This window comes from Strix aluco, chromosome 19 (assembly GCF_031877795.1).
Source record: "Strix aluco isolate bStrAlu1 chromosome 19, bStrAlu1.hap1, whole genome shotgun sequence".
Taxonomy (NCBI): domain Eukaryota; kingdom Metazoa; phylum Chordata; class Aves; order Strigiformes; family Strigidae; genus Strix; species Strix aluco.
The window spans coordinates 11,482,339-11,499,049 of record NC_133949.1 but is presented as its reverse complement, the minus strand read 5'-3'; the positions used below and the strand labels follow the sequence as shown (position 1 = coordinate 11,499,049).

The window sequence follows — 16,711 nt, the reverse complement described above, 5'->3', positions numbered from 1 at the left end:
CCAGGGTAGCTGTTTGGGGAGGGATTGCTAGATGCTTCCCTTTTTCTTCACTTTTAGATACTTGCCCTTTTCTGCACATTTTCCTGAAACATCTCTCTGCTGGCAGTGGCAGGGTACTGGCTGGGTCAACCTTGATGTGACCTGCTGTGCTGTTCTCATGAGAAACTTATTTTTGAGTTTTGCATCAGGAGAGCAGATAGGTGGGACTTGACCCACTAATGCAGCTGAACCCTGAACAGTGAGGCCAGCCAGCATCCTGAACCTGTGCAGATATTGATCTGACTTGAGAAAGCCACCAAAGAATGGGACAAAACTGGCACCTTTCCCTGGTCGGGAAGTACCAGCATTGGGATATTAAATCAAGGCAGATGTAGAGCTTCCACTGGTGGAGGCAGAGAATGAGCCTGTCCAGGCCTGGGGTGATGGGATCAGGCACGTCATGGCTCACTTCTCTCCTGGGTAGAGAGATGTTCCTGGCAAAATGTAGTAATCTCTGAATTGAGGTACCTTTCTCTTATAATCACTTTCCACCCTCCATGACTCTCACAGGAATTGGTGGTGTCCAGGGCCATCATTTTCTGGGAGCCTCTCTTATTTAAATTCCACACTGCATTGCTTGAATCTTTTCCGTCTCCATGTGAGGCAAGAAGGGTCTTCCAAATATAATAGGCCAACGCTGTCTCCAGTGATTTGGCAGAAAGAGCGTCTGTGCGGATAGGGGAGCCTCTCTGGCCATTTTCCTCTGGGAAACCAGAGCGTTTCAGCGCTTGGTCATTCTTTATGCTCCACTTCTATTCACTCCCACACATGAGCAGAATCTTTCATGTTTTCAGTTCAAAACTGCACTTTTAGCAACATCAGGATTTTTTTGTTAACTGGACTTTATTTTAAAAAAGGGTTAAATTTCCCTTGGAATTTGTGGCAGTTAAATAAAAATTCTTAAATCTCTGTCTAGGTAAAACTTGAGCCTGGAATATGTTACATGCAGTCCCAGAGACAACAATGCTTCTACATTAGTGATCATGGCACTTGTAATCTATCCGCACACACTCGCACATGTGCTTTTTGTCCCTTTGGGGACGTGTACCCCCATTTCCTTTAAGCTGCTGCCATTTGCTGTATGTCAGCACAGCTGATCCACTTTGTAATTCTCCGGTTTCTGTGTTGCAGGAGGTCCCCGAGCTGCCTAGCGCAGGCCACCTCACAAGATCCCACTCAGAAAATGCCATTTCTGTGAAGGAAATTATCACAGAGATCGAGTCAATCAACCAGGGAGCAGGACCTGCCCAGCAGAAAGACAGTTCGGCCAACCTCACCCAGACACCAAAGAGGAACACAGTGCATGACCTGCCAGTGGAGGCCATTTGGGCATCAGAAAAGGTGGAACAGAGTGAAGGAGCCTGTGCTGGACACCAGGAAAAGGAGAAGGACCCTCTGCAAGCTGAGCAAGAACCTGTTCCCTCCCTGCAGCCATCTTCTGGTAAATCAGACCTGGAGAAAAGCAGCCCTGGGGGGGAGCAGCAAGAGCCTCGCAGCTCCATCAACCCTGAGCCTAAGTGGTGCCCCGGCTCTGTCCGACGAGCCACCCTAGAGTTTGAGGAGCGCTTGAGACAGGAGCAGGAGCACCAGCACACGTCCCCAGTCTGCGTCTTACCCACCCGCAAGAACTCCAGGAACGACTCTCCTGCTGCCGAGCTCCTGCCTCGGGGGAAGAGCGAGGAGCCGCCCCTGGAGCTGGCTCCGGAGGGTGACAAGGCACAGGGTGCAGGCGCTGAGGAGCTGCTGCTGCCTCCCGAGGCAGAGCTGCCTGCAGGCAGACACCTGCCTGCACCCCTTGCCTCCCCTGCGCAGGAGTCCTTGCCTGCAGAGCCCAGCCCAAGGCAGGAGGGAACAACACAAGAGCACAGGACAGTGGTCTCATTTGATGGGACGGAGGAGCCATCCCTGCCCTCCCTCCTCCCAAAGAGAGTTGAAATCATCGAATACGCTCCCACGGCCAAGTCTGCAGAGCGCCCCGACTCAAGCTGTGAGCAGGGCAGGCTGGCCGCCACCATCCCGTCTTTAGATGAAAACTTGAACCCTTCATTGTGCTCAGAGAAGGCCCCAACCTGTCTCGGAACTCTGACGCTGGTAAATCTCTCGCTGCCGGAGCACGCGGTACACAAGCAGGCCACCTTCACTGTGGGCAGCCCCAGCGAGGAAGGTGGGGGCTTATCTCTTCACCTTGGTGCTGCTTCTCCCTCTGCCCAGGTGACCTCTACGCCTTTGGCCAGCCTAGATCACTCTTCTTACCCTTACATAATTCACCTGGAAGGCGTCACTGAGCAGAGCACGGGTACAGATGATGAGCCACTCACGCCCTGTGACACTGAGGGAGACGCCACTCTCCCACCCAGGGACAGACACAAACCTCTCTGCGGGGCGGAGACCGACACCTCGAGGCAGCTGAGCCACGAGGACTTCATCAGCCAACGTGCCGAAAACATGGACGTTCTGGACATCTCTTTCCTGTGTTACAGCCTCCCCCGCAGCTCCAGCAGCCACAACGTGGAGGAGCGCAGCAACAGCCCCGGGCTGGTCAAGCAGCGAGCGAAAGAAATAGAGGCTCGGATCCGGCACGCGGGGCTCACCACACCCTCCCACATGAAACGCTCGGCGTCCTTGGCCAAACTGAACTGCCTAGGCCTCTCCAAGGACGACTTATCCGAGAGGCAGTCGGCCTCTTCCGATGCCAACCCGGTGCTTCTCACCTGCGTTGCCCTCAGTCGAGGCTCTTGTGGGGGGGGGGGGTTGGAGAGGAGCTCGGAAAGCGCGTGTGGAAAGCATCACCTTTCCTCCCCAGAGCCCGCTAAGCATTTTGTGGAACAGCTCAGAACAGCCGAGTGCATTGCCCAGAGCAAGCCGGTGGAGAGGCCGCTAGCTCAGTACGCCAAAGAGTGCGGCTCCAGCCAGCAGAGTTTGTTTTCCAGCACGGATCCGACGTGGACTAGCTCTGAGGAGGGTCCTCCACTGCTTCAGGTGCAGGTCCTGGACTCCTTGTCTCCAGCTCGAGGTCTGGCTGTCGCACCCCGGCAGCAGCACGGGAGAACTCATCCTCTGAGGAAGCTCAAAAAGACCAATGATAAAAAGCGAACAACCAATCCCCTCTATAATACAATGTGATCCTGAGCCCTCGGCTGTGGTTTCTTACTGAGAACCCGTGGTGTTGCGTTCACATAAGGGGCAGGTGTAATATAAGGAACATGCACTTTATTGGTTAATTTTATATATATATTGTCATTTTACTGTTCCTGGCGCATGTAGGTGTGGGTTGGTTCTTCTGTGTGTGACTCTGACTGCAGGACTGTTTGGGTTTTTTTAAGTTTTTTAACTCAGATAACCTCAAATGTTCTTTTTTTTTTTTTTTGTTAGTTTGTTTTAAAAGAACACCTTTAACATGCAAAAATTTGATGTTGGCTTGCTTCGGCAAGGTGGAGTTTTGCTTAGAACCAGATCCTAGTTCCTAACTTGAATTTTCCCCATGCCTTGAAATGGTGCTGGGCAGTTGTTGGGGTGAGAGCCCCCATAAATGTGAAGGCTGTGCCAAGGTCCCTTTGGCCTTTCTTTGGTTTCTGCAAACTGGAACTCCACGATGCTGGCAGATCACTCACAAAGCTGCTTCAGGACAAACCCCCCAGGCTTGGTTCAGCTGGTGCATCCCCAAAAGGAGCACTGAGGGGTAAATCTTCCTGACGGATGGGCTCTGAGAACCCCGGGCAGCCTGGCACCGAGATCAGTGCTCGCCTCCTGCTGTGGGTCATGCAGAGCCCCCATTTGTGGTGAGGTGGAGCACAACTCCCACGAAGCTGCCAAGCTCACCTCTCCTCGGCTGTCCCAGACCCACGGGTGAGAGGAGGAGAGCGCCCAAAGCCAGTGTGTTCTTTTAAAACAAACGCCTCGTTAGGGTTTTAACCCTCCCATTACTTGAATACTGCTGTGGGCCTTCCAAGTTCATGGCCATATCATCTGTCCTTGGCCCTCCTGCTGCCTCCCCTCTGCCTGAAAGCTGTTCTTGTCTCGTGCTGCCTGAGTTTTCCTCTCCTCTCTGCCACACTCACAGGCACTTCTGGTCGCTCCCAAACCTAGAGGCCGTTATAATTGTTACACGACGTATTGCCCCTACTGAATGCAAAGCTTTGTCCTCTCTGCTGTCACTCCTAACACTCGACCCAGAGGGAAGGTCTTTTCTGGAAGTTTTTGTTTTGTTTTAGTTTTTTTCCCTAAATTGTATATATGGTATTTATATAGAATTTTTTTTTGTCGTTTCTATGGATTTTTTTTAAAAAAGGGCAAGACTGCATTCTGTAAACTGGAAAACAAAACCACCTTACTCAGACTCAGTGCTGTTCATTGTAATCTGCACAGAAATGGGAGTGGATTTGATGTTGTAAGCTGTCTTCCCTTTCTAAAAGTGAGCCTTGATGCCAGCCTTTGCCAAATGTGTCCCTTCTCCTCCAGTCCTGCGGGAAGAGGACTGCATCTCTGTCCATCTCCCTCCTGCTTGAAGCTGGGTTTCAGAAGTGCCAGTCAGACGTGGAAAAGCCCCGTTGGCTGCTCCGAGCCATTCTGCAGGTTCTTGCTTCCCTGGAGAACCTGTTTGAAGAGTCTTCTCCAAATTTTATCAAATTATTTTATGGTTCCTGAGCAGTTGGGCTAAATCAAAGCTCCTCATTTCCAGCTGTGCATGTCAGCAAATTGTGTGTGTGCTGTAGGAGCAGAGAGAAAGGCCCTCGGCTGTACAGTCAGGAGAGCTCTGGGTCCTGTCTGCAGTCCCGTGGCAGGTCTGTGGCAGAAGAGCGTGTCTGAGCTGGTGCTTGGCTCTGGCCCAGACCTGCCCTCCAGGGAGGAGCAAAGCAGAGAGAAGATGCAGAATGGCTCCAGCTGCTGAAAGCCCAAGCACGGAGAGGACGTGGTGTGGGATGAGCAGCAGACAGGGCCGTGCCTAGAAAGCAGTGCTGATGCTGCAGAGCTTTGCAAGCTCTGACGGGGCAAACTCATCTTGAGTGCACAGCACCGGAGCGCTGTGGAGTATTGGGAAGCAGCATGTGTCTGCCCTGGGGAAGGGGTGTCCGTAACCCGCCCAGCTTGCCCGCAACCTGTGGCAGAGGATAGCCTAGCAGTTTACAAAGTAATCCCACCTTGCTGCCCTCCTGTAGCTCCTAGGGATCCTCCCGCACTGCCTGGCAGAGCCTGTGTGCCCTCAGCCTGGGCACAGGGCCGTGAGTGTGTGTCTGTCCTTGTCCAGCAGCATTGTGCCCTTCGTCCTTCCCTTTCTGAGGAGCCTGAGCGCTGCTGGGGGGTTGTCGCCTGTGCTAGCTGCAGGCTGGAGCACAGCCCGAAGTAGCCCAGCAGGGCCCTGTCTGGGGTCAAATAGCACGTCATCCCAGGCCATTTCAGTCACTAGAAGTCACCCAAGTCCCTGGCCCAGGTGGCCAGATATTTCTTTGGGATGCTGAAAGACATTTGGCTTCTCCTAGCCCACTCCAGCTGGCTTCAGAGCTGGGCAGGCAGCGTGGAAAGGCCAAGTGGCTCATATCATCTTGTAAAGGACAATTTCAGTCCTTGCCTCACCCACAAACCTCACCAGACGCCGCCACCCACCATTCCTGCTCCCAAGGACATGTCTGCCTGCCCCTCTGCGGGCAGAAGGGACAGGGTGTTGCCAAGCCTGCCCTGTGTTGGTGGGAGCATGCTTGGCTGGCAGCGTGTCCTGGTGACAAGGATCTGCTCGGGAGGGGAAAGCCCTGTGTATAATTCGTTCCCTTGAGAAGGGAGGAGGAAGGGGATTAGGTTTCTTTGCCCAGTTTCGTCTTGGGAGAAATGCCCTGTAGGAAGGCTCTTCCATGCAGACCAGAAACGCTGCTTCCTTCTAACACTCTGCTGCTGTCTGGGTGCTTCAGCTGGGGAGAGCAGCGAAGGGGCAAATCCCCTCGCAGGGAGGTGCTTTGCTCTCCCCTTGTCCTCAGCTCTGGCCCAGCACAACTGTGGTTTTTCCTTGAGAAGCCTGCAGACAGGCAGAGGGAGTTGGGGAAGGTGGTTCTCTTGCAGAGTTAGGCAATCTTGGAGGTCTGGAGGCTCTGACCTGGGCAGCAGAAAGGCTGGAGAGACGTGTTGCATGCAGCTCTGCGGGGGTCCTGGGGCCTCCCTGGCCAGTGCCTGGGCAGTGGAGCCACCAAGTCCCTGGCATCAGAGGGCTCTGCCTGGGGACTGTTGTCCCTTCTCCATGATGGTGGCCCATGGGTGGGTGGTGGCTTGCTCTCGGTCCCTTTGGCCACCCCACGAGAGCTTCTTGTGACCCGCTGAGCACCACGGGGAGCAGCACCTCCAGGATGCTCAGCAGCTGACAAGCCTCACTGATAGAGGGGTTTTAAGAGAAACGTGTTGTTTTAAGGGCATTTTTGTACAAAGCAACTGTTCTTTTGGTCTCTTGCAAAGCCCTCTCGGAGGACGCTTTATTGTTTACATTGACTCCTGTACGATATCTCAGCCATCGCCTCCCCCCTTGCCCGCCCCGACTCGGCTGTACTGTAACATGTGAGCCTTGCACAAATGGATAGTGTGTGCGTGAAACTGGTTTTTACACTGCGTTCTGTTGCACTCGATGGTGTGCGTGCGTGTGTGCGTGTGTCCGGTCTGCTTGAGAAGTTGTGACATGTACAAATCTCTCCCTTTTCAACCCCTTCCTAGGGGCATGGTCCCAGCGGGTGGCAGGAGGGTCAGGAGGTGACGCCGCTTCTGGCTCCCTCGGATGTTCAGTGGGGCAGGGATTAGCTGTGTCCTCTGCCAGCAAAGGCCTGGTGGAAGGGATCCCACCCCAGCTCTGGCTACTCCGGGGACCTCCTGGGAGGAGTGAAGACGCTGGGAACTGGCATGGGCACCGGGGCCCGGCGGCTCCCAGAGCTCCCCAGCTCTCCCAGCCCGGCGGCAGGAGGAAGCCATACCCGCCGCAGGTCCCCTGCACCCGTCACGGTGCGTCCTGCCTTAATCTGGTCCTAGCTCCACACCAGTCCCGACGCTTCTCCCTAAGGGAGGGTCCCCCTGAGCCCTTGCTGGCGTGGGGCAGAGGCAGGCGCTGGCCTTGGCGCAGGAGGGGTCTGGGTCGCCCTCCAGCAGTGCCGCCAGAGGTGCGAACAGCCCGCCAGTGCTGCAGACATCTCTGTCGGCACAAAAGAAGGTGCCAGTGCCTTGTATTTTCCTGTATGGACGTGACGTCTGTGCGCTGGTTCGTAGGGATCGCTGCAGGGCCAGGCAGTTCGGCTGCACCACCTCCTGAAGCAGAAGCCCTCGGGGACGGCTGGCGCTGGAGTTGCAAACCAGGGAGGGGAGCGCTTCTGTCTGCCCCTCCTGGATCTTCCTTGGTGGCTGGGATCGTCCCCTTTCCCCCTAAAGACTTTATGACCGATGTGTTCCGCTGTTTTTAAATGTGAACTTGTGCACTGATGTGCAGATTCAATGTTCTTGTTACCGAATGAATAAAGTTTTATTTTGAAGATGACACGGGTGTGCTGCCTCCTGCTTGGGATTGGGGCTGGTGTCGGAGCACGGGGCAGCAGCAGGGGTCCGGGGAGCCAGAGCAGGGTTGTTCGCTCATGTCCTCTGCCTGAGGCGTCAATGGACCCATCCTGTCCCAAGTGACCTCCTGTGCAAAGGCCAAGGAGCCCCAAGCAAGGTGCTCTCCCAGCTCCTGCTGCAATTACAGGGAAGATGTCAGGGTTGTGTGTGTAAAACTGCCGGGTGCCCTCGCTGCAGGCGGAGGAGCTGCAAGGAGGGTCCTGGGGTTTAAGCTTAAAGGAGTATGTGAGGTTTTAGCTGGACTGTGGCCCACGGCCCACCGTGGCCTGTGCAGGAGCTGAGCCAAATCCAAGCCTGAGTAACTACAGCGCGAGGGGATCTCTGTGCTGGGAAACAGCCCATCTCAGCTGAGCTGGTTCAGCTCCGTTGCATCACCTGTTGGGGCAAGCAAGCGTGTCTCAAAGGTCTCGGCAGGCTCCCTCTGGCCTGCCCGGCGGTGGGGAGCAGCGGGGCTGCGAGCAGGAGGGGACCAGATCCCCCGGAGCTCAGCCTCACCCTCCCTGCACGAAGCTTCTCGCTGGGCCAGGGCTGAGTGAGCATCAGGGCATGGCGGGGCTGGCGGTGTCCCTGGGGTGCCCCGTCCCTCCCTGCTCCCCACCCCCCAGCACCAACTGGGGAAAGGCTTCCCAGGTCCTTCTCTCCACTTGCTGGGACTGTGGCTTGGAGGTGGGGACATAGAACATGGGGTTCACACCATCCCCACTCTCCAAGGGCAGAGTGGGATGGGGCAGGCAGGGGGTACCGCTGCAGTCTCCTCCCTCCCCGCCCCCCCTTTGGCCAGGCGAACAAGGATGTCACCTTTTCCCTGCCTTTTTGCCAGTTGCCCGCTCCTGCCCAGCTCAGCCAATGCTCGTCCGGCTCCGCTCGGTGCCCTTGTAGGGTCCAGGGCTTTGCTGCCTTTCCAGGAACCACGGCTCCCCTCCCACGGGTCCCCGAGCCCTACAATCCCTTAATCCCCTTGGGCCAGGGCATCCCTGCGGGGCTGGGCTCTGCTAAATCCCAAATCTGGCTTCTGAATGTGCCCGTAACCATCCCGCTGTGCAGGGCCGGGGCTGACACGGGCTCACCCCTCCCTGGGTTTGCAGCCCCCTTGCTCCCGGGGGGAGGTGATGAGCCCTTGGGGTGCCCCCGGGGCCAGCCCATGGCTGTGGGCTCTGTGGGGGTGGCCCCAGGGTGCAGGGAGGGGGTGTCCAGCAGCCCCGTGTCCCAGTTGAGCCCTGGGCAGAGGGGTGACCCCCGGGGTGATGGCAGCCCGGAGGAGGGGGGGCGAGGACTGGCCCTCCCCTTGCTTTCCCCCGATGCTTTAGAAAGACGCTGCCTGGCAGGAGGGGACAGAGGGGCTTCTGCTGCCCCCCCCCAGCGCTGGGCCGAGGGGCTCCCATGCACCATGCCCGGGGTCGGGGCGGGGGGGTGGGATGTGCTGCGGGCCCCCTCGGGCCCCCCCCGCTTTTGGGGATGGAGCCAGCGCTGACCCCATCCCTGCGGGCAGAGCCAGGCCGGGGGCCGGGCAGCGTGCGGGGGCAGGCGGGGCCGGGCCGGCCCCCCCCCCCTTTTCCCAGTGCCCGCCGCGGGGGGGCTGTGCCGGCCCCGGCGCCCGGCTCGGCTCAGCTGTTCTCTGCGGCAGCGGCACTGCGCGGAGCCGAGCCCAGCCGCGCCGGGCCGAGCGGAGCGGGGCCGGGCCGAGCCGAGCCGGGCCGTGGGGTGCGCAGCGGGGCCGGGCCGAGCCGGGCGGAGCCGAGCCGGGGGCGCAGCGCCGGGCGCGCCCGTAGCGCGCAGGAACCGCGGAGCGCAGGTGGGAACCGGGGCGCGGGCGGGCCGGGGCCGGCGGCGGGGACCGGGAGGGAGGGAAGGAGGGAGGGGGCGGTGGGCGCTGGGCTGCGGCCCCCGGGCCCCCCGGCCCCTCGCCGCCCGCCCGCAGGACACGGCTATATTTGGAAAGTGACCTCTGGTCGTTCCCGAGCAGCCGCTGCGGATTCAATTGTGGCAACGTAATGGCCCGGCCGGGGAGCGGGAGCGGGGCTGTCCTGCCTCTGCCCTGCCTTGCACCTTGCCTGCGCCCTGCCTGTGTCACGCCCTGCACGCTGCTAACACCCCACCTGCACCCCGCCTGCTCCCTGCTCGCACCCCATCCGACCGTGCCTGTATCGTGCCTGTACCCTGCCTGCACCCTGCCAACACCCTGCCTGCACCCCATCCAGCTGTCGTGCCTGCAGCCCGCTAGCACCCCGCCTGCAGACCATAACACCCTGCTTGCACTGTGCCTGTACCTGCCTGCACCCCATTCAGCCTTGCCTGCACCCTGCTAGCACCCCACCCGAACTCTGCCTGCACCCCATTCAGCCCTGCCTATACCCTGCCCAACTCTGCCTGCACCCCACCTGCACCCTACCCAAGCCACTGCCTGCACCTTGCTCAACTCTGCCTGCACCACATCAGCACCTCACCCGCACCTTTCCTGCACCCCACACCCTGCCTGCACCCTGCCTGTCCCCTGCATGCACTCTGCCCAGCTGGCCAGGCCATCACCCCGTCCCCTGCTTGCCTACACCCCACGCTCTGCTCTCACTGGTGAGGGATGAGGTGCTGCAGAACACCCCAAGGGTGTCCCCGCGGAGCCCCCTTGCTCCTCCCCAGAGCTGGGGACCATGCCCAGGGCCATGGGGGTGATGCCAGCGATGCCAGTGTCCAGCCCCCCTCAGTAGCAGGACTCCAGCCCCCCCCAGCGCCTGGCTCCAACCCCCACTCACTCTGCCAGGCCAGGGATGATGCTGAAGGGCCACGAGAGCCCCTGGGGACACCCAGGGACTGGGCAGATGTGGCTTGGCTTGGTGCTGCACGTGCCCTGGCCAAAAGCCACCAGCCGGGACGCGGCGGAGGAGATCTGCTCCTACCTCTGCCCACACCAGCCCCGCAGGCTGGGGGGCAGCAATGCCTGACCCTCCAGGCTGTGGTTTGGTGGCTGGATACGACCCCTGGCAATGGCTGAGGCCCCAAAAGAGCCCAGGGGATTCCCCGAGGTGGTCAGTGACTCACAGGTGCTGCAGAGCCCCAGCTCCAGGGGTTTCGGGGTCCCGAGGGGCTCGGTGCCCCCCCAGGCAGGTCCCAGGAGCAGCGCAGGCTTGGGACAGAGATGGGTGATTGCGGGCAGTGTGCCTGGCTGTGGCCGAGGGCTGAGGACCCTGCCGGGGCCATGCTGAGCGCGGGGGGCTCCTCCGCACCCCGGCGTGCCCACAGGGCTGTGTCGATGTGCTGGGTCCAGCCCTCGCCCGGGCTCAGCACCAGTCAATTGGATTGGGGGTGCAGAGTGGGTGCACACGTGGAGCCCCCTGGGGCAGGGGCCCATGGTGGGAGGCGTGGGGTGGTCGGTGCTGGAGGCACAGCCTCCCTCCTGGGTGTTGGATCGAGCCAGGCAACCTCGGGCCACCAATGCAGGATAGGACACAAGGGGACAAGCTGTGACCTGGTGTGTGGCACCTCTGTGTCCGCCCCAAAGTCCCCTCAGCTTCTCTACTGCAGCTGCTCGTGTGCCAACCCCAGTGCCAGCCACAGGGCATGGCCCAGCCGTAGGGCACGGCCCAGCTGCACATCATGGCACGGCCACGTTCCTGCCCAGCTGCCAACCAGCTCTGGCCACGGGATGCCCGTCCCCAACGCTTGCAGCACGCGCACCCCCCTGCACACCAGGGCTGCCCCCGGTCTCTGCCGCGGGGTCAGAGCCACGTCAGGCACCATCCTGCACCCTCATCCCCTGGCATCGGCATGTCCTCAGGCTTTCCCCTGTGCCCAGGGGAGGGGAGGGGTCTCTCGGAGTGCAAGGCCTGAGGGGGCCAAACCCCTCCATGACAGCACGAGGGGGAAGGTCGCAGCCTGACCCTGTGCCCCCCAGCCATGAGCCGCCGCGTCGTGCGCCAGAGCAAGTTCCGGCACGTCTTCGGGCAACCGGTGAAGGCCGACCAGATGTACGAGGACATCCGCGTCTCCAAGGTGACGTGCGACAGCTCCTTCTGTGCTGTCAACCCCAAGTTTGTGGCCATCATCGTGGAGTCCGGCGGCGGCGGGGCCTTCATTGTCCTGCCCCTTGCCAAGGTGAGCAGGGAGGCTGCTGGGGTCTGGCCCCCCTGGGATGAGCTCTGCTTTTGGGGCGCTGCTGTGGCCCTAGACCCCCCCAGATTTGCCCCAACATCCCCATCCTCAGGTGGAGGCTCGGGGCAGGGACAGCCTGGGGTGATCACTGGCTCGCAAGGGCAACTGAGGTGATGCAGGAAACCCCCAGCTGCTTTCTCCCCAGCCCAAATTCCTGGGGACAAACGATGCCCAGGAAGCATCCCAGTGGGGTGGGGGTCAGCCCTGCCCTCTCCAGCAGCAAGGGGGGGGTCCCCAGCCCCTCCTTGCCATCAGAGGGGACACAAAACAACCTCTCCCAGGGCACATCATTCCCCTCTGCATCCCTACGGGGCCTCATGCTAAGTGAGCCCCATTCCCACTGCGTGCCTCAGTTTCCCCCTTCGAGGCAGGCGCAAAGCTCTGGCCACAACCGGAGCCTCCTGCGTGTCCCTGCCTGTGCCACAGCCCCACGTGCTGGCCAGGCTGGGGCTTGGGGGACACTTGCCAGGGTCCCCCCCAGCTGCTGGGGACTCATCCCTGCTCCTCGGTGTTGCAGACAGGACGGGTGGACAAGAACCACCCTCTGGTGACGGGGCACACGGCGCCTGTGCTGGACATCGACTGGTGTCCCCACAATGACAACGTCATCGCCAGCGCCTCGGAGGACACCACCGTCATGGTGAGGGGCCGGACCCTGGGTGGGAGGGGTGCGGCGGGCGCTGGGGGAGCGGCGTGGAGCATCCCCCCCTCCCCGCCCTTTGCCGCCTGCGAAGTGTCACTGGCCTATTTTTAGCGCCGGTGCCATGCGTTCGCGCTGGCGGCGGCTGCTCTCTCCATGATGCAGCAGTTTGTGCTAAATATACTCGCCCTGGCGACTCAGCAGCCAGGAATAGCTGGGGGGGGTGTGCTGGGGGCTGCGCCCCAGCTGTGCCCCCCTCCCTGCGCCCACCAGCCCCCTGAGTGCTGGGGATGCACCCCAGGATGGAGGCGCTGCTACTGTCCTCTCACCACCCTCCCCGCAGCCTGAGCAGGGATTAACGATGAGGTTAATTGGCTCCAAGGCCCTCAGCTGCTTAGCGCTTCCCTGCGGGGTGATCCCCTACGCCCCGTCCCCCCCTCCCCAGGTGTGGCAGATCCCCGACTACGTCCCTGTGCGCAACATCACGGAGCCGGTGGTGACGCTGGAGGGACACTCCAAGCGGGTGGGCATCATCTCGTGGCACCCCACCGCCCGCAACGTCCTGCTCAGCGCAGGTAAGGGGGTCCCGGGTCACCCTCCCCGGGGGCAGGGGGGGGATCCGTGAGATGATGGCGTCCACCCCGTCGGTTCTCCGCAGGCTGTGACAACCTGGTGATCCTCTGGAACGTGGGCACGGGGGAGATGCTGCTGGTGCTGGAGGACATGCACACCGACCTCATCTACAACGTGGGCTGGAACCGCAACGGCAGCCTCCTCGTCACCACCTGCAAGGACAAGAAGGTCCGCATCATCGACCCCCGCAAGCAGCAAGTCGTGGCGGTGAGTGTCCCCACCGTGTCCCCCCCACCATCCCGCTGCGGGGTCCCCCCCCCATTGCCTGCCTGACCCTACTAACCCTCCCGCACCCGCGTGTCTCTGTGTTTGGTTTTAACCCGCTAACGGCCGGCGCAGGAGAAAGCCAAACCGCACGACAGCGCCCGCCCCATCCGCGCCATCTTCATGGCCGATGGCAAGATCTTCACCACTGGCTTCAGCAAGATGAGCGAGCGGCAGCTGGGCCTCTGGGACCTGGTACGAGACGGCGGCTCCCACCCGGCCAGCGCCGCCCCGGGGACCCCGCGGAGCCCGGCTGAGCCGGGGATATGCTGGGTGCCGGCGATGTGCCGGGTGCCAGGGATACTCTCCAGCACCGTGTGCGCACCGGGAGCCTCGTGCACTCCCCAGGAGCAGGATTCAGCGGCTGTTTTGGGGGACAGATCCGGACCCCCCCTCATTTTCCCCCCTTCCCATGCCCCATGCTGACTCTCTCCCCCTCTCCCCAGGAGAGGTTTGCCCCCCACGAAGGGATGAGGCCTGTGCGGGCCATCTTCACGAGGGAAGGACACATCTTTACCACGGGCTTTACCAGAATGAGCCAGCGGGAGCTGGGCTTGTGGGACCCGGTAACGAGGCCGCATGGAGTGCTGCCCCGGGAACTTGGCCCCCCTTCTGCCCCCCTGCCTCCAGGATGGGGTGCCTGCTGCATCCACCCCCCCACCCCCAAAAGATGCCAAGTTCCCAAGTGTGCCGTGCTGTGCTGGGCATGGGGAGGGGGCAGAAGGGGGCAGGTAGTGCTGGGGGGGGAGACAAGCCAGGTTGGGGTGCACCCAATCATGCAGGGGTGCTGGGGGGGGCATGCCAAGCTGCCTGCCTGGGGGGTTGTGTACCCCAGGGGGGGACGAGCTCCGTCCCCACAGTGTGCTGTGGCTAATGTGTGTGACTAACCGGGGTGGGGGTTTTGGGGCCACCGCTCACCCCCCCCTCCGCCACTCCGGCCTCGCAGGAAAACTTTGAGGAGCCCATCGCCCTGCAGGAGATGGACACAAGCAATGGGGTGCTGCTGCCCTTCTACGACCCCGACTCCAGCATTGTCTACCTCTGCGGGAAGGTAAACCCCCCAGGGCGCACCCCCCCCTCCATGCCACCCCTTCCCTGGGGGTGCCGGGGCCAGCTGACACCCGTCCCCACACCTGCAGGGTGACAGCAGCATCCGGTACTTCGAGATCACGGACGAGGCGCCCTACGTGCACTACCTGAACACCTACAGCAGCAAGGAGCCGCAGCGGGGCATGGGCTTCATGCCCAAACGCGGGCTGGACGTCAGCAAGTGTGAGATCGCCAGGTGAGAGCTGGGGGGGGGGGCTGGGGGGAGCTGGAGGGGTTGAGGGGCACGGCCGGAGCCTGACTGCCTCTGTCCCACGCAGGTTCTTCAAGCTGCACGAGCGCAAGTGCGAGCCCATCGTCATGACGGTGCCACGCAAGGTGAGCCCACGGGGGTCCTAGGGGAGATGGGGGGGGTTCTGGAGGTGGGGGGAACACACACAGGGTGTCTCACCACAGTCTTCCTCACCCCCCCGCAGTCAGACCTCTTCCAGGAGGACCTGTACCCTGACACACCGGGCCCCGAGCCAGCCCTGGAGGCAGACGAGTGGCTGTCGGGGAAGGACGCGGAGCCCGTCCTCATCTCGCTGCGGGACGGCTACGTCCCTGTCAAGAACCGCGAGCTGAAGGTGGTCAAGAAGAACATCCTGGACAACAAGCCCCCCCCAGGCCCCCGCCGCGGCCACTCCATCTGTGACCCTGACATCTCTGTGAGTGTCCTGGGGACGTCATGGCAGGGCTGTCCCCCTGCCTGGGGTGGGGTTGGAGGAGCTGGAGGGGGCTCCCTAAGTGACGCTGCGTGTTGTGTCCATGCCCCCCTCCAGCAGCCAGCCCTGGAGGAGGTGCTGGAGGAGATCCGTGCCCTGAAGGAGACGATCCAAGCACAGGAAAAGCGCATCTCCGACCTGGAGAACAAACTCTGCCACTTCACCAACGGCACGGACTAACGCGACAGCCACGGCCACGGCCAGGGCGAGGACTGCCCCAGCCCCCCCGGGGATTAAAGCCGAGTCCCTGCACAGGGAAGGAGCCCAGAGCCGTGTTCTTTCCCCAGGAGCCGAGGCTGCAGGGAGGGGGGGGGGGTCGGATCCTGACCCCCCACACACACTGGCATCGGTCGCATCCTGCTCCTGGGGTGGTCCAGCACAACGATACCCCGCTGCATCATCCGGGGGGGGGTCCCCGCTTCGGTGCCCGCAGGCTGGGGCAGCTGAGCACCCTGCCTTGGGGACCTGCAAGCTGAGCGCCAGCATCCTCCCAGGACAGGGGGCCGCCGGGCCCCCCCCCCAGCCAGGATGCACTTGGGTATGGTGCCACACCCCCCCCACTGCCCCCTTTGCCTCCCACTGCCCCATCGCCCCCCTCGGCTTTTTGCTCCTGGGTCCCCCTTTAATAAAGGGCTCGGCCACCGATGGCTGCGAGCCAGGTACCAGGGATGTGGGACCACCATGCTGGGGGGGCCCTGCCTGCACCCCGCTGCCCGCAAGGCCCCAGCACAGGCAGAGAGAGGCCAAGAGAGACAAACATTAAGGAGCATTTATTGGTGTTGGCCGCGGTCGGAGCTGCTCGGGCTCCCCCGGCCCTGGCCCAGATGTCGCTTGTGGGGTGCGTGGGGGGGGGCACCGGCTACGAAAAGTCCCAGGGTAGCGAGCCCAGCCCCCTCCGTGGCCCCCGGACCCCCCCGTGTGCAAAGGAGGAGCAGCCCGGGGCGGGGGGCCGGGGGTTAGCACCATTTGACGTAAGTTTTCTCTCGGGGTCAGTGCCCGGGACGAGGGGGTGCAGTGCTGCCAAGGGTGGGGGGCATCCGAGCGGGGGGGTGTGGGGGTGTGCGAGCAGGGGGTAAGGGGGGGGGGGTGACACCAGGCAGCCTTTCACAGGCACCCCTTAACTGCCCCAGCGGACCCCTGCACCGGGGTGGGGGGCAGCTGTGCAGCCCCGCCCTGGCTGTGGGGTGCAATGGGGCTAAGCCCCCCCCCCGCCCCCATTGGCAGGCAGAGCAGCTCCCGGGTAAGTGCACTTGGTAGCGCCTGGGGAGGGGGGCCATCGCCCCCCCAGCTCTGGGGGTACCCCAGGACCCCATGCGACTGGCAGCCCCCCCCATCTGGGGCAGAATGTGCCCCCCACCACCTTCCCGGGGCGAGGGGCTGAGCAGCACCCCATAGGGCGGTTGGGGGGGAGGCTAGGGCTGTCCCAGGGGTGGAGTACAGGCCGTGGGGTTGCCCCCCCTGGTTCCTGCCACCCCAGCTGCAGGGCTGTCACCCTCCTTCACCCTGTCCTGATGTTGGGTGCCCCCCCCGCCCCGCCCCGCACCCCAGTACCACCCCAGCTATGGGGACAATATCTCCCCCACACCAGGACAAATCCTGCACCCCCCCC

At 61.9% G+C, this 16,711-nt stretch overlaps 2 protein-coding genes across 14 annotated transcripts in view; both read left to right on the top strand.

The window, feature by feature from the left end:
• Window positions 1-7,534, top strand: part of SSH2 (slingshot protein phosphatase 2) — a 105,030-nt gene extending 97,496 nt beyond the window's left edge. For all 8 annotated transcript variants that reach the window (XM_074845433.1, XM_074845435.1, XM_074845438.1 and 5 more), the window contains one exon: window positions 1,171-7,534. In XM_074845433.1, the coding sequence (XP_074701534.1) occupies window positions 1,171-3,162 (1,992 nt within the window). In that variant the 3' untranslated portion in view covers window positions 3,163-7,534. The remainder of the gene's footprint in view (window positions 1-1,170) is intronic.
• Window positions 7,535-9,227: 1,693 nt separating this feature from the next.
• Window positions 9,228-15,361, top strand: CORO6 (coronin 6). Of its 6 annotated transcripts, XM_074845222.1 has the most exons (12): window positions 9,228-9,403; window positions 11,498-11,697; window positions 12,272-12,394; window positions 12,840-12,969; window positions 13,053-13,234; window positions 13,367-13,486; window positions 13,738-13,857; window positions 14,238-14,342; window positions 14,431-14,576; window positions 14,659-14,716; window positions 14,815-15,045; window positions 15,160-15,361. In XM_074845222.1, exons 2-12 carry the CDS (start codon window positions 11,500-11,502, stop codon window positions 15,280-15,282), a joined length of 1,536 nt encoding a protein of 511 aa, XP_074701323.1. In that variant the 5' UTR covers window positions 9,228-9,403; window positions 11,498-11,499; the 3' UTR covers window positions 15,283-15,361. The 6 variants fall into 6 exon arrangements, with proteins under 6 accessions (XP_074701323.1, XP_074701320.1, XP_074701321.1 ...); XM_074845219.1 differs by lacking the exon at window positions 13,738-13,857; XM_074845220.1 differs by lacking the exon at window positions 13,367-13,486 and having other exon boundaries at window positions 9,229-9,403; window positions 15,163-15,361.
• The last annotated feature ends 1,350 nt before the right edge of the window (window positions 15,362-16,711 follow it).

Bases quoted from the DNA above. Each gene is read 5' to 3' on its own strand.
- CORO6 (XM_074845222.1), top strand. From the start codon at position 11,500: ATGAGCCGCCGCGTCGTGCGCCAGAGCAAGTTCCGGCACGTCTTCGGG. The intron at 11,698-12,271 runs GTGAGCAGGGAG...TCGGTGTTGCAG, and splicing joins TTGTCCTGCCCCTTGCCAAG to ACAGGACGGGTGGACAAGAA. The intron at 13,235-13,366 runs GTGAGTGTCCCC...CGGCCGGCGCAG, and splicing joins GCAAGCAGCAAGTCGTGGCG to GAGAAAGCCAAACCGCACGA.